Source organism: Elephantulus edwardii, unplaced genomic scaffold, assembly GCF_000299155.1.
Source record: "Elephantulus edwardii isolate Elephantulus edwardi_28Jun2011 unplaced genomic scaffold, EleEdw1.0 scaffold00217, whole genome shotgun sequence".
Taxonomy (NCBI): domain Eukaryota; kingdom Metazoa; phylum Chordata; class Mammalia; order Macroscelidea; family Macroscelididae; genus Elephantulus; species Elephantulus edwardii.
Genome location: NW_006399967.1, coordinates 3833565 through 3845424, shown reverse-complemented (window position 1 = coordinate 3845424; position 11860 = coordinate 3833565). Strand labels below are relative to the sequence as shown.

The following is an 11860-nucleotide window of genomic DNA, read 5'->3' as shown; positions in this document are numbered from 1 at the left end:
AGGCCCCGGTTTTCAGTTATTTGCTATGCATCTTAGATGCTCTGCTGGAGAAGGAGGAACAGTCTCCTCCTGTACCAGTCAGATCCGATTTGACGGTACACACACAAAATAATAAAATAAAAATAAAATAGAATAAAAAGAGCTGAGGAGCAATGATATCAGCCTGGAGACTAAGGTGAGCTTGATCCAGGCCCCGGTTTTCAGTTATTTGCTATGCATCTTACTTGCTATGCATCTGAGAGCTGGACAATGACTAAGGATGACAGAAGAAGAATCAGTGTCTTTGAGTTGTGGTGTTGGAGAAGAGTCTCGAATGTACCGTGGACTACCAAGAAAACAAACACATTTATCCTGGAGAGGGTGAAATAAAGGTTGCTCCTTGGAGGCTAGGATTTTGAAGCTCTGTCTCACACACACTGGGCACGTGGCCGGGAGAGACCAGTTCTTGGAGAAGGACATCATGCTTGGAAGGATGGAGGGAGAGCACAGGAGAGGAAGACCCCGGATGAGATGGACTGACACAGTGACTGGTGTGATGGGGGTAGTTGTGTCAGAGATGGTGAGACTGGCCAAGAGTTGAGCAGAGTTCCGAGCTGCTGTACATAGGGTGCTGTGGGTCACACTGTGCGAGGGCACATAACAACAATAACAACTGTCAGTGTCCAGGGAATAGCAATAAAAACCTGAATATGCCGCTAGGGTCGCCTGGAAAATGTTGGAAAGCAAAAATGCCCCCTTGAGGACCACAGTCCCCCTGAGCCAAGGCAGGACGAGGGTGCTGACCTCGTCCATACGCCGATGGCACACTCACACTGACGGCACACCCACACCAATCGCACACCCACACCGACGGCACACACATGCCGATGGCACATGCACGCCGATGGCACACCCACACCAATCGCACACCCACACCGATGGCACACGCACGCCGATGGCACACCCACACCGATGGCACACGCACGCCGATGGCACACCCACACCGATGGCACACGCACACCGACGGCACACACAGACCAACTGCGCACACAGCCTCCCAGCTGACCCACGTGGGCTTCAGGGGAGGAGATTGCCTGTCTTCTCGCCCCCACAGAGCAGCTAGTCGTCGATTCTGGTGACCAGATGCCACACTTGGCGGGCAGGGCACCCCCCAGGCACTAGGCCGCCAGAGCTCCCTGGCACCTGCCAGGAGATCGTTTATCTTGGGCCTCAAGGTGCACTTGCTTGTTTTCTTTTTCAATTTCGTTATACATCACAGTGAGTTTTGCAGGATGTACAAGGAGTCTCTCTGGGTTGAGGGGTCCCGTCGTTGGCCGTGGTGAGGACGGCCCTCACCCTGTCTCTGCCCCAGGCTTCCACTACGAGAGCAGCGATGAGACGGACAAGCAGGAGTTCGAGAAGTCCCTGGAGGCCATTGCTGTGTCTTTCAGCAGCACGTGAGTGCTGGGGCTGCAGGGGGGCTGGGGGCGGGCTGCAGGGTGTCCTGTGACACGTTCCTGACCCACAGCGTGTCTGAGTTCCTCATGGGCGAAGTGGACAGCAGCACCCTTCTGTCGGTGCCCGTCGGGGACCTGAGCCAGGTGAGCCCCAGAAGAGGCTGACAGGCTGGGCAGGAGGGCGGGGGTGAGCCAGCCATGGCCACGGCTGTCCTCGGGGTACTGTACTGCCTCATGTGTCTGCCCTGCACAGGCCATGGAGCACCTGTATGGACAGGGGGGTGAGACGACCCCGCCCAGCACAGAGGACTGGGCCGAGGGTGAGTGTCCACAAGGCAGGGGGGCAGCATAGAACTGAGTTAGAAGAGGATGAGGGGCTCAGATGGGTGAGGGCAGAAGGCCAGGATCAGCAGGTGGAGGGACCTGCGGGTGTGAGAGGAGTGAGGGCAGTGGTCAAGGTGGACGGAGCAGTGGGGAGCTGCAGGAAGTGACAGGTCATTGGTCAAGGTGGACGGGGCAGTGGGGGGCTGCAGGGTCAGCAGCAGAGTTTGGGTTAGGGAGGTGCTGTGGGAAGGTGGCGGTCAGGGTGAGGACGGACTGGTGGCAGGAGATCAGGCCGAGTGGGGGCCCCCACAGGCTGCCTGCCCCCCGAGGAGGTGGACATGTTGCTGCAGCGCTGTGAGGGGGGCGTGGATGTAGCTCTCCAGTACACCAAGAACATGGCCAAGTACATGAAGGACGTCATCACCTACCTGGAGAAACGCATCGTGCTGGGTGAGCGGTCAGCGTGCCAGTGGACCCAGCCTTGAACTGGTGCCCCCTGCGACCCCTGCTGCCCTGCCTCATGCTCCCTGCCCCCTACATTCCCTGCTCCCTGCCCCCTACACCCCCTGCTCCCTGCCCCCTGCCCCACCTGGCCCTGAGGACCCCCCCTCGCCCCCTGCCCCCTCACACCTGCCTGCCTCCTGCAGAGCTGGAGTTCTCCAAAGGCCTGCAGAAGCTGGTGCACAACTGCAGACAGAATGTCACGCAGGAGGTGAGGGAGTGGCGTCAGGCCCTGACCTGGGAGAGGCGTCAGGGTGCAGGGAGGAAGCGGGCTGCTGAGGGATTATGCGGGCCAGGGTGACCATGCCATCCCTGCAGCCCCACATGCCCCTGCTGTCCATCTACTCGCTGGCTCTGGAGCAAGACCTGGAGTTTGGCCATTGTGTGGTGCAGGCAGCAGGCACAGTGCAGACACAGGCCTTTTTGCAGGTGGGCAGAGTGGGGGCTGGCCGGGCGTGGGGGGACGGGGGACTGGAGCGCTGGGTGGTGGGGAAGCGGGGTCTGAAGACCCAGTGGTGGGGCTAGGCTGAGTGAGTGGGTTAGCCCGCAGGGGGCTGGGAGGTGGGCAGGATGGCTCAGTGGGCAGGTGGAGTCAGGCAGCCTGGTGGGCAGCCTGGCATGGCCTGTCCCTGGCCTCCCCACAGCCACTGACCCTGCGGCGCCAGGAGCACGAGAAGCGCAGGAAGGAGATCAAGGAGACGTGGCACCGCGCTCAGAGGAAGCTGGTAGGGGGTGTCCTGGGGGCGGGGCCGCCAGGTCAGAGCTGGGAGGAGCTGTGTTACCCACGAGAGCAGGGTGGGAGGAGCCAGGCGTGGTGTGCACCCACCTTCTTCCCCCACTTAGGTGTGTGGGCACCGTGGCCACCAGGTGATGTGTTAGGAAACAGCCTGGGTGACGCTGCACCCCCTGTGACGGTGCAATCCCCGTGACACTGCACACTCCCCCCCGTGACACTGCACCCTCCGTGACGCTGCAAACCCCGTGACACTGCACACTCCCCCCCGTGACGCTGCACCCCCCCCGTGATGCTGCACACATACCCCCGTGACGGTGCACACTCCCCCGTGACACTGCACACCCCGTGATGCTGCACATCTCCCTGTGACGGTGCAACCCCCCCGTGACACTGCACCCTCCCCCCCCCGTAGCACTGCACCCCCCCGTGATGCTGCACACACTCCCGTGACACTTCACCCCCCCGTGATGCTGCACATCCCCCCGTGACGTTGCACACCCCCAGTGATGTTGCACCCCTGTGATGTTGCACACCCCCATGATGTTGCACACCCCCCATGACGTTGCACACCCCCGTGACGTTGCACCCCACCCCCCCTGTGGTGTTGCACTCCCCCCGTGACGTTGCACACTCTCCCAGTGCATACTTCCTCCACTCAGTGTGTCAGTGGCTGCATTGCTATGGCCACCAGATACCTGATGGTCGGTTTCAGGCAGGGACACCTCTTCCCGCCTCCAGAAGAGGGTTCTCACCTCTGGGGGAGGGTCCACATCTCTATGAGGGTCCCACTGAAGGTGACATCTCGACCTCAGTGGGAGCCACGCGGGTGATGGAACGTGCCATGCATGGCATTGCCGGGTGGGGCAGATCTGGCCATGCTTGGACTGTCCCCTCCCTTGGACCCTGCAGCAAGACGCCGAGGCCAACCTGCGCAAAGCCAAGCAGGGCTACATCCAGCGCTGTGAGGACCATGACAAGGCTCGCTTGCTGATGGCCAAGGCCGAGGAGGAGCAGGTGGCCGGCGGGCCTGGGACAGGCGGTGCAGCCTCAAAGACCTTGGACAAACGGCGACGGCTGGAGGAGGAGGCCAAGAACAAGGTGTGGGGAGGCTGGCCAGCCCACCTGGACACTGGCCCATGGCGCTGGGCCTGGGGCAGGAGGCTCGAACTAGACACCACTCCTGCTTCTGGAGGCTGGGCGCTTGAACTCAGGGTGCAGGCCTGCCCTGTCCCCTCCAGAGGCTCTGGGCAGGGAGCTTCCTGGTCACCCCCAGCCTCTGATGGCCCTTGGCTCCCAGCTCTGTCTCCATCCTCACACCCTGCTGTCCTCGGGACGCCCTCCTGGGGACCCCTCCAGCTCCAGCAGGTCTTCTTCAACTGACATCAAGACCCCTTTGCAAACAGCGTCACCCTCACAGGCATCAGGGGAGGTTTCAGAATGTCCTTTTGGGGGACACAGTTTTCCCATAGCACCTCCTTAGCCTGGACTTTTCCCAAACACCTCATCACTGCGTAGCCCTGTCCCCAACCTTCCAGGAGCCCCATCCCTTCCCCCAGCACCCCCTTTGCCTCTTGCAACTCTGTCGCTCACACACGTTCTGGTGGCAGCTCAGTCAGCACCATGCCCTCCCCGATAGGCGCCTGCCCAGTTCCCAGCACTGTCCATGCAGTCCCACTCAGCTGACCTTAGCGAGCTCTGACACGTCTCTCTTGGAGATACATGATTAAAGACACAACCCCCCTTCCTTGCCTGATTGAGCACTGGCTTCCCGGGTGGGTCAGCCAAGGACCTATGTGGACCCCCCAGGCGGAGGAGGCCATGGCCACATACCGCACTTGCGTGGCAGACGCCAAGACTCAGAAGCAGGAGCTGGAGGACACCAAGGTCACAGCCCTGCGGCAGCTGCAGGAGGTCGTGCGCCAGAGTGACCAGACCATCAAGTCGGTGGGTGCTGTGGGCAGAGCTGGCACCCCCGGCCATGGCCGTCACACCCTGCACCGGTCCCCGAGGGCACCTGTGGCCATGGCCGTCACACACTGCACCGGTCCCCGGCGGCACCCCACCCCCCATGGCCCGTCACACCCTGCACTGGTCCCTGGTGGCTCCTGTGGCCATGGCCATCACACCTTGCGCTGATCCCCGGTGGCCTGGCCCTGAGGACACTCCCTGAGCACTCTCCTGACTGGGTCCTGTGTGCCCTCTGACCGAGTCCCTGCCCTGTCCCCAGGCCACTGTCTCCTACTACGAGCTGATGCACATGCACACAGCCCCGCTACCCGTCCACTTCCACATGCTGTGTGAAAGCAGCAAGCTGTACGACCCGGGCCAGCAGTACGCGTCCCACGTGCGCCAGCTGCAGCGCGGCGATGAGCCGGACGTGCACTACGACTTTGAGCCCCACGTCTCCGCCAGCGACTGGTACCGCGAGGAGAGGGCCTGGCTTCCCCAGAGACCCACCTCAGCCACCCCAAGGGTCCCCACAGAGCCCTGCCCCAGGGACCCCGCTGAGCCGCACCATAGGGGCTTCCAAGATCAGAGCAGCAGGTTCTGACTTCTGGAGCCAGGGGTTCGCATCCAGGGTGTGGGGCTGGCTGCCTCCCTCCCATGCTCTATGACAGGTCCTTGCTCTCTCAGATCCTGGGAACCCGGCCGCCTCTCCCTCTTCTTGGCCTCTGACCTCATGTGACCATGTCTCCTTCTGTCATGTCTCAGCTGGGTCTGGAGTTGTGCTGGCACCTTGGTGGTGCAGAGGTTAAAACATGGCACACTGCAAGAGAGAGATGAGGCCATGGGACCCTGTGGGCAGCTCTGCCCTGCCCCCTAGCCTCGCCAGGAGTGGACAGAGCCCTGGGTCTGGTTGGGGTGGATGGTACCACCCATGGTGCCCTGGTGTGGCCACCGTGTGCCAGCTTAATGCCATTAGCAAAGGCACCTTTCCACGAGATTCTGTTCACAGGGGCCGGCGTAAGACCAGAGTGGAGGACATAGTTCATCAAACCACAGGGGTCAGACTTCCTACCTGAAGGGGGGCGGCCGTGGGGCCCTATCACAGCCCTCTCCATGCCACCCCCAGGTCCCCAGTGATGCGTGTTCGGAAGACCAGCTTCCACGGTGATGGGGCTGGAGTGGAGGCCAGCAGCCCCCCAGACACAAGTGGGCCTGAGGAGGGGGTGCCAGGCAAAGAGCGGCGAGGTGCGTGGCAAGCAGCAGGGATGCCGGGTGGGAGTGGACGCTGCCCAACACCCTTTGCTCCTGACCAGACACATGCCTTCCAGGCATGCGCGGACACCAGGTGCACAAGTCCTGGCCCACCACAGTGTCAGACGTGGACAGCTGCCTGGATCCGGGGTCCGGGCCAGGTGAGGCCCTCTGGTGGTGGTAGGGGACACGTCCCTGCCGGCTCTGGAGAGCTAAGGTCAGTGTCCTGCTCAGGGGACTTCAAGAAGTTCGAGCGCACCTCGTCCAGTGGCACCATGTCCTCCAGCGAGGAGCTGACCCAGGAGGGGGTTCCAGGGGCGTCGGCCTTCGAGCAGGGTGAGCGCTGCAGGGATCTGGGGACTGGAGGAGGGGGAGTGGCCTGGACCCTGCTGACTGCCCACCCGCCGCAGGTGACCTGGACAGCGTGGCTCCCGGGCTGCCCGTCTCTGTGCCCAGCGGGCCATTCCGCAACGTGGGGCTGTCCAAGGCGGCGCGCACGCATCACCTGCGCAAGCTGCGCACGCCGGCTAAGTGCAGGGAGTGTAACAGCTACGTGTACTTCCAGGGGGCCGAGTGCGAGAAGGTGAGCGCGCGGGGGGGGGAGGCCCAAGGGGGGCCTGAGGGTAGGGCAGCTTCTGGCCGGGGTGGGTCCTGAGAAGGGGACGCTGCCTGGCATGCATGGGGTCGAGGGTGGTCTAGAGGGGAGGTGCGGCCCTGCGTGGGGTCCAGGGTGGTCTGGGGAGGGGACGGCCCTGCGTGGGGTCCAGGGTGGTCTAGAGGGGAGGTGCGGCCCTGCGTGGGGTCCAGGGTGGTCTAGAGGGGAGGTGTGGCCCTGCGTGGGGTCCAGGGTGGTCTGGGGAAGGGGCGGCTTGAACGGGGCTCCAGGACGATCAGGAGCGCACTGGCAGGCGGAGTTGGGGTGGCGTGTATGAGGCCCAGCGTGGGAGAAGCAGTGGCCACCCTGGGGTCCTGGGTGGCAGCGCCTTGAGGCCCTTCTCGCCCCCAGTGCTGCCTGGCCTGCCACAAGAAATGCCTGGAGACCCTGGCCATCCAGTGCGGGGGCAAGAAGCTGCAGGGCCGGCTGCAGCTCTTCGGGCAGGACTTCGGCCAGGCGGCCCGGGGCACTGCGGACGGTGTGCCCTTCCTCATCAAGAAATGTGTGGGCGAGATCGAGCGGCGGGCGCTGCACACCAAGGTGACGGGGCGCCCGGGGGGCTGCGGGTGGAGGAGAGGGCGCGACTGACCCGCCCGTGGGGCCGCAGGGCATCTACCGGGTCAACGGGGTGAAGACCCGCGTGGAGAAGCTGTGCCAGGCCTTCGAGAACGGCCAGGAGCTGGTGGAACTGTCTCAGGCCTCGCCACACGACATCAGCAACGTGCTCAAGCTCTACCTTCGCCAGGTGAGGTGGCCGGGAGGGGCGGGGCGGGACCCGGTCTCCGTGTGGGCGGGGCCTATCAGGACGGGGCGGGGTTGTGGGAAGGGGCGGGGGCCCATCCGGTGGCCGGGCCTATCTGGGGCGGGGCCTGCCTGGGTGTGGGGCGGGACCTGTCTCTGTGTGGGCGTGGCCTAACGGGGGCGGGGCTGCGCGGAGGCGGGGCCTGGTGGACTGAGACCTGACCCCACCACGCTGACCCCCAGCTGCCCGAGCCGCTGGTCTCCTTCCGCCTGTACCACGAGCTGGTGGGTCTGGCCAAGGACAACCTGAAGGCCGAGGCCGAGGCCAAGGCGGCTTCGAGGGGCCGGCGGGACAGTGGTGAGAGTGCAGCCGCTGCCGTGGCCATGGCTGGTCAGCTGAGGGAACTGCTTCGGGACCTGCCCCCCGAGAACCGCGCCACACTGCAGTACCTGCTACGGCACCTGCGCAGGTGAGGGGCCCGGGGGCAGGTGTGGGGGGATCGCTGGGGCCGGGGTCTTGCAGCTCCCCCGCTGCAGCCCCTGAGAGGTTGTGTGCTGGGGGGGCACCTGTGCGGGGAGGCACCTGCCGGAGGAGGGAGAGGTGCCCAGCCTCCTGCTGCCCCCAGGATCGTGCAGGTGGAGGAGGAGAACAAGATGACGCCCGGGAATCTGGGCATCGTGTTTGGGCCCACGCTCCTGCGGCCCCGGCCCACTGAGGCCACCGTGTCCCTGTCCTCCCTGGTGGACTACCCCCACCAGGCCCGCGTGGTGGAGACTCTCATCGCTCACTATGGCCTGGTCTTTGACGAAGGGCCAGAGGAGACAGCGCAGGTCCAGGTAGGGGCGGCTATTCCCCTGCCCTCTGCCCGTGTGGGTGGTGCTGGGGTGGGGTCTCCCCAGGGGACAAGGGTCAGAGCTCTGAGAGATGTGGATGTGGAAAGATGGGACGTCTCAGAGGGCCCTGGCCCCCACCAGCTTCTGGCCCCCAGCTAGGCCCAGCCTGTCCCACCTGCCTCTGGCTGCCTGTGTGTCCCAGGGTCACCCTCAGACAGACAGGGAAACAGGCAGGAGGGTGGTCAGGGCCCTTCTGGGGTGGGTGCAGAAACCAGTTAAGGCAGGGTGGACCTCTGTCCACTCAGGCTGGAACAGCAGGAGGTCCGGCCATTCTCTGGTGGGGTGTGTAGCCTCTGTGGCAATCGTGAGCACAGGATGTATCTAGGGTCTGGAGCCCCAGGTGATCTGGGCTTGTGTCTGCATGGCCTCCAGCTGCCTCGCCCTCACATGGGGACTTCCAGGATGCTTCTCCTGGTTGGAGCCCATGCAGCCTAGGGTGACCCCCTGGGGACTAGTTCTCAGTCACAGGTAGGGTGTCAAGCTAAACTCCGGATGTCCACAGTGGGCAGCAGTCCTGCTCCCCAACTGGGTCCCCAGAGGCGAGGAGCACCAGCAGGCCTTTCTCACTTAGGATAGGTGAACCTGGAGGGCTGGGGGTGGGTGGAGCCTGAGCTCAGCCCCCAACCTCGATGCCCTGCAGGACGCGGCAGCTGGCCAGTGGTCTGAGGTGGTGGTGCAGGTGTCGGACCTGGAGGCAGCTGAGGACGGGCCCCGAGGTGAGTGGGAGTCGGGCAGCCCTCTTCCTGGGTCCTCCTGCCTGCACACAGTCTAATGCTGTCAATACATCTGAGTCTCCGACAGCCGCTGCCCCTCTTGACTTCCCCCAGGCTCCCATCTGCTCTCCAACGACTCCGACTCGGAGCTGGAAGAAGGCTCAGACCTGCTGTCCTCAGCAGGGTCCACAGCCCTGCATGGCCTGAGCGTCCTGGAGAGGCAGGGGGATGAGGCAGGCCTGGAGGGTGCACACGGCATCAGTGAGGAGCAGCTGGTGGCACCCAGTGACGGGGACGAGCTGGCCAGGCACCTCTCGATGTGTAACACCAACCAGTCTAATAACACCTCGGCCAGTGTCTGGCTGCCTGCCCTGAGGCTAGGGGCTCACCTTACCGGGCACCTGCCGGGCCATGTGGCCTGAGTCCTAGGACCTCAGGTGGTGGGCAGAAAGTGGCCTTGGCAGAGCTGAGCTGAAGGCATCACGCAGGCTCCTAAGCTCGGGGTGGCCCATGGTAGAGGGTTGTTGGTTATTCTTTGGACTTTTCTGGAAAACCTTTGGATACTGTGGGGTCAGGTACATGACATGGTGACTCCCCGCAGCCTGGGGTGGCCCTCTGGGCTGCAGGGCTACTTTGCTTAAAATAAAACACAAGGTCGAGCTGGTTGGTGTCTGTCCCCTCATTCTGGTCCCCTCTTCTCACTGGGATGTGATGCTGGCCCATGGGGCCACCTACCCTGTCCCCCAGTGTGTGTGCCAGCATTGAGAGCTGCAGTGGAAGGTGCCAGAAGTGACCCTCTTCTCCAGTGTCTGAAGCAGTGAGACCCAGGCCTGGTGGCCCTGCACACTCATGGCTGGTCACTCCAGGCAAAGCGCAAGGATGGGAAGGCCGAGGGTCCCTGGAAGGACCCTGCGGGCTGGTCTTGCTGTGGAGAGACCTCCTCAGGGTCCCCTGCGGCATGGCTGGTGCTTAAGAGTGAGCAGGAGTGCTGGGCTGCCTTCAGGGGCGCCTGACTGTGGCCCCAGGTCACCAAGGTGGCTAGGCCAGCAGGTCACACCCCCTCAGGGACCCTGGCCCAGCACCACACAGGGTAACCCAATATATAATTCTTGAAGAGCCAGACACAGTTCCTCAGAGATCTTTACTTGAGTCACAGGGCTAAGGGCTGTGGACCTCATCCTCTGCTGAGGTCAGAGGGCACCAGACACGAGGGGAGCAACAGGCAGAGCTTGGGGAGGAGGGGAGAGAAGGGGGGACTGACTCTTCATGACCCCCTCGCCCTCTCTGGGCACGGGCCAGAATGACCCACTACGTCTGCACTGAGCCGCCATGTCCTCACTGCCAAAGCCTGCTGTCCATGCAGTGGGTGGTGTCCCAAGGGGGCCAGTCTCCAAGGCTGGAGAAAGGCAAGAGGTTGACCCACAAATGGAGACATTGGGACCATCACCTCGCCCTGTCAGGAGGCTTGCCCTGCAATGACAAGCCAGGGTCCGAGAGCACAAAGTCAGGTGCGGGAGCAGACGCAGGCAGTGGTGACATAGTCAGGTGTGGGGAAGGCACCGGCCACAGTGAGTCAGGTGTGGAGAAAGGTGCAGGCCATAGTGACACAAGTGTGGGGACAGCCGCAGGCCCTGGTGACATGGCCAGGGCCCCAGGTCTCTGGGATCACCAAGTCTCCCCAGTTTGCAAGATGCTGGAGCCACTCAGTCCAGGCCCCAGCTGTCTGGAAGGTTCGTCCCTCAGCTGCAGAGTGAACACCTTGGTTCTGCAGTGGACACTGGTAGGCCACCAGGGTGGGCTGTGGGGGACAGCACGCAGGAAGCAGCTCACGACACTTCTCACTGACCCGCTCCAAGCAGGGGCCTCCTCTGTGGTGTCAGTCAGCACTATTGCACCAGCCGATAGGTGATGTACCTCCCGGCTGTCTCACTAGGCCGGATGATCTTCACCACCTGTAGGGGGACAGGGACCTCAATACAGGTGCGCTGGGCAGGGACACACAGGGTGGTCCCACGACAGGCCCTGCCCTAGCCCAGGATTAGGATTCAGGTCCCCAGTGGCAGGAGGGGGTGTCCTTGGCCTGCTGGACCCTGACTAGCTGCCTCTGGGTCCCGGCAAGGGCTGGCCCTCACCTGGCCACGCTTTATCCCGAAGTATCGTGCCACTGGATCTCCGGCCTGGATCCTGGGGAGCTGGTTCTCACGGAGTTTGCTAGGGTGTGGTCAGGAAAGAGCCAGCAAAGTCAGAGAAGGGACGGAGGGGATGGGGTCACAGGGTCCAGAAAGGTCAGAGAAAGGAGGGAGGGGATGGGCCATGGGGTCCAGAATGGCCAGAAGATGGGGAGGGCATGAGGTCACAGGGTCCAGACTGGAAGAAGGCGGCAGGGAGGGGACAGGGCCAGTGCGTCCAGAAAGGATACTATCGAGCCAGCAGCTCGGTCACCTCTTCCTTCGTCATGACGACGTGCTCAGGCACCAGCTGTGAAGAGGGAAGCTGTCACTGTGGAGCCAGATGCCTGAACTGACCCACACGGATGGTCACCCTGGCCCGTCCTGCGCCCTCCGCCCCGATCAGCACTGACTCGCACGCACGGTCATCCTGTCCCCCCCCACCCCCGTCAGCACTGAGCCACACAGACAGTCGTCCCGGCCGTCCTGCGCCC

General features: G+C 63.4%; 2 protein-coding genes across 2 annotated transcripts in view; one reads left to right on the top strand and one right to left on the bottom strand.

Moving 5' to 3' along the window:
* HMHA1 (histocompatibility (minor) HA-1) overlaps positions 1 to 9620 on the top strand; it is a 15986-nt gene extending 6366 nt beyond the window's left edge. Inside the window, exons 4-23 of the mRNA XM_006898009.1 lie at positions 1352 to 1436; positions 1508 to 1580; positions 1690 to 1756; positions 2073 to 2210; positions 2408 to 2472; positions 2580 to 2690; positions 2906 to 2986; positions 3907 to 4095; positions 4804 to 4941; positions 5225 to 5415; positions 6071 to 6189; positions 6273 to 6356; positions 6430 to 6531; positions 6606 to 6778; positions 7202 to 7390; positions 7458 to 7595; positions 7835 to 8061; positions 8218 to 8461; positions 9126 to 9201; positions 9313 to 9620. Of these exons, the coding sequence (XP_006898071.1) occupies positions 1352 to 1436; positions 1508 to 1580; positions 1690 to 1756; positions 2073 to 2210; positions 2408 to 2472; positions 2580 to 2690; positions 2906 to 2986; positions 3907 to 4095; positions 4804 to 4941; positions 5225 to 5415; positions 6071 to 6189; positions 6273 to 6356; positions 6430 to 6531; positions 6606 to 6778; positions 7202 to 7390; positions 7458 to 7595; positions 7835 to 8061; positions 8218 to 8461; positions 9126 to 9201; positions 9313 to 9620 (2798 nt within the window). The remainder of the gene's footprint in view (positions 1 to 1351; positions 1437 to 1507; positions 1581 to 1689; positions 1757 to 2072; positions 2211 to 2407; positions 2473 to 2579; positions 2691 to 2905; positions 2987 to 3906; positions 4096 to 4803; positions 4942 to 5224; positions 5416 to 6070; positions 6190 to 6272; positions 6357 to 6429; positions 6532 to 6605; positions 6779 to 7201; positions 7391 to 7457; positions 7596 to 7834; positions 8062 to 8217; positions 8462 to 9125; positions 9202 to 9312) is intronic.
* Positions 9621 to 11084: 1464 nt separating this feature from the next.
* The window catches only part of POLR2E (polymerase (RNA) II (DNA directed) polypeptide E, 25kDa), a 4383-nt gene continuing 3607 nt past the window's right edge, over positions 11085 to 11860 (bottom strand). Inside the window, exons 5-7 of the mRNA XM_006897942.1 lie at positions 11618 to 11676; positions 11331 to 11409; positions 11085 to 11150 (exon numbers count right to left, since the gene is read on the bottom strand). Coding sequence (XP_006898004.1) covers positions 11085 to 11150; positions 11331 to 11409; positions 11618 to 11676 — 204 coding nt within the window. The remainder of the gene's footprint in view (positions 11151 to 11330; positions 11410 to 11617; positions 11677 to 11860) is intronic.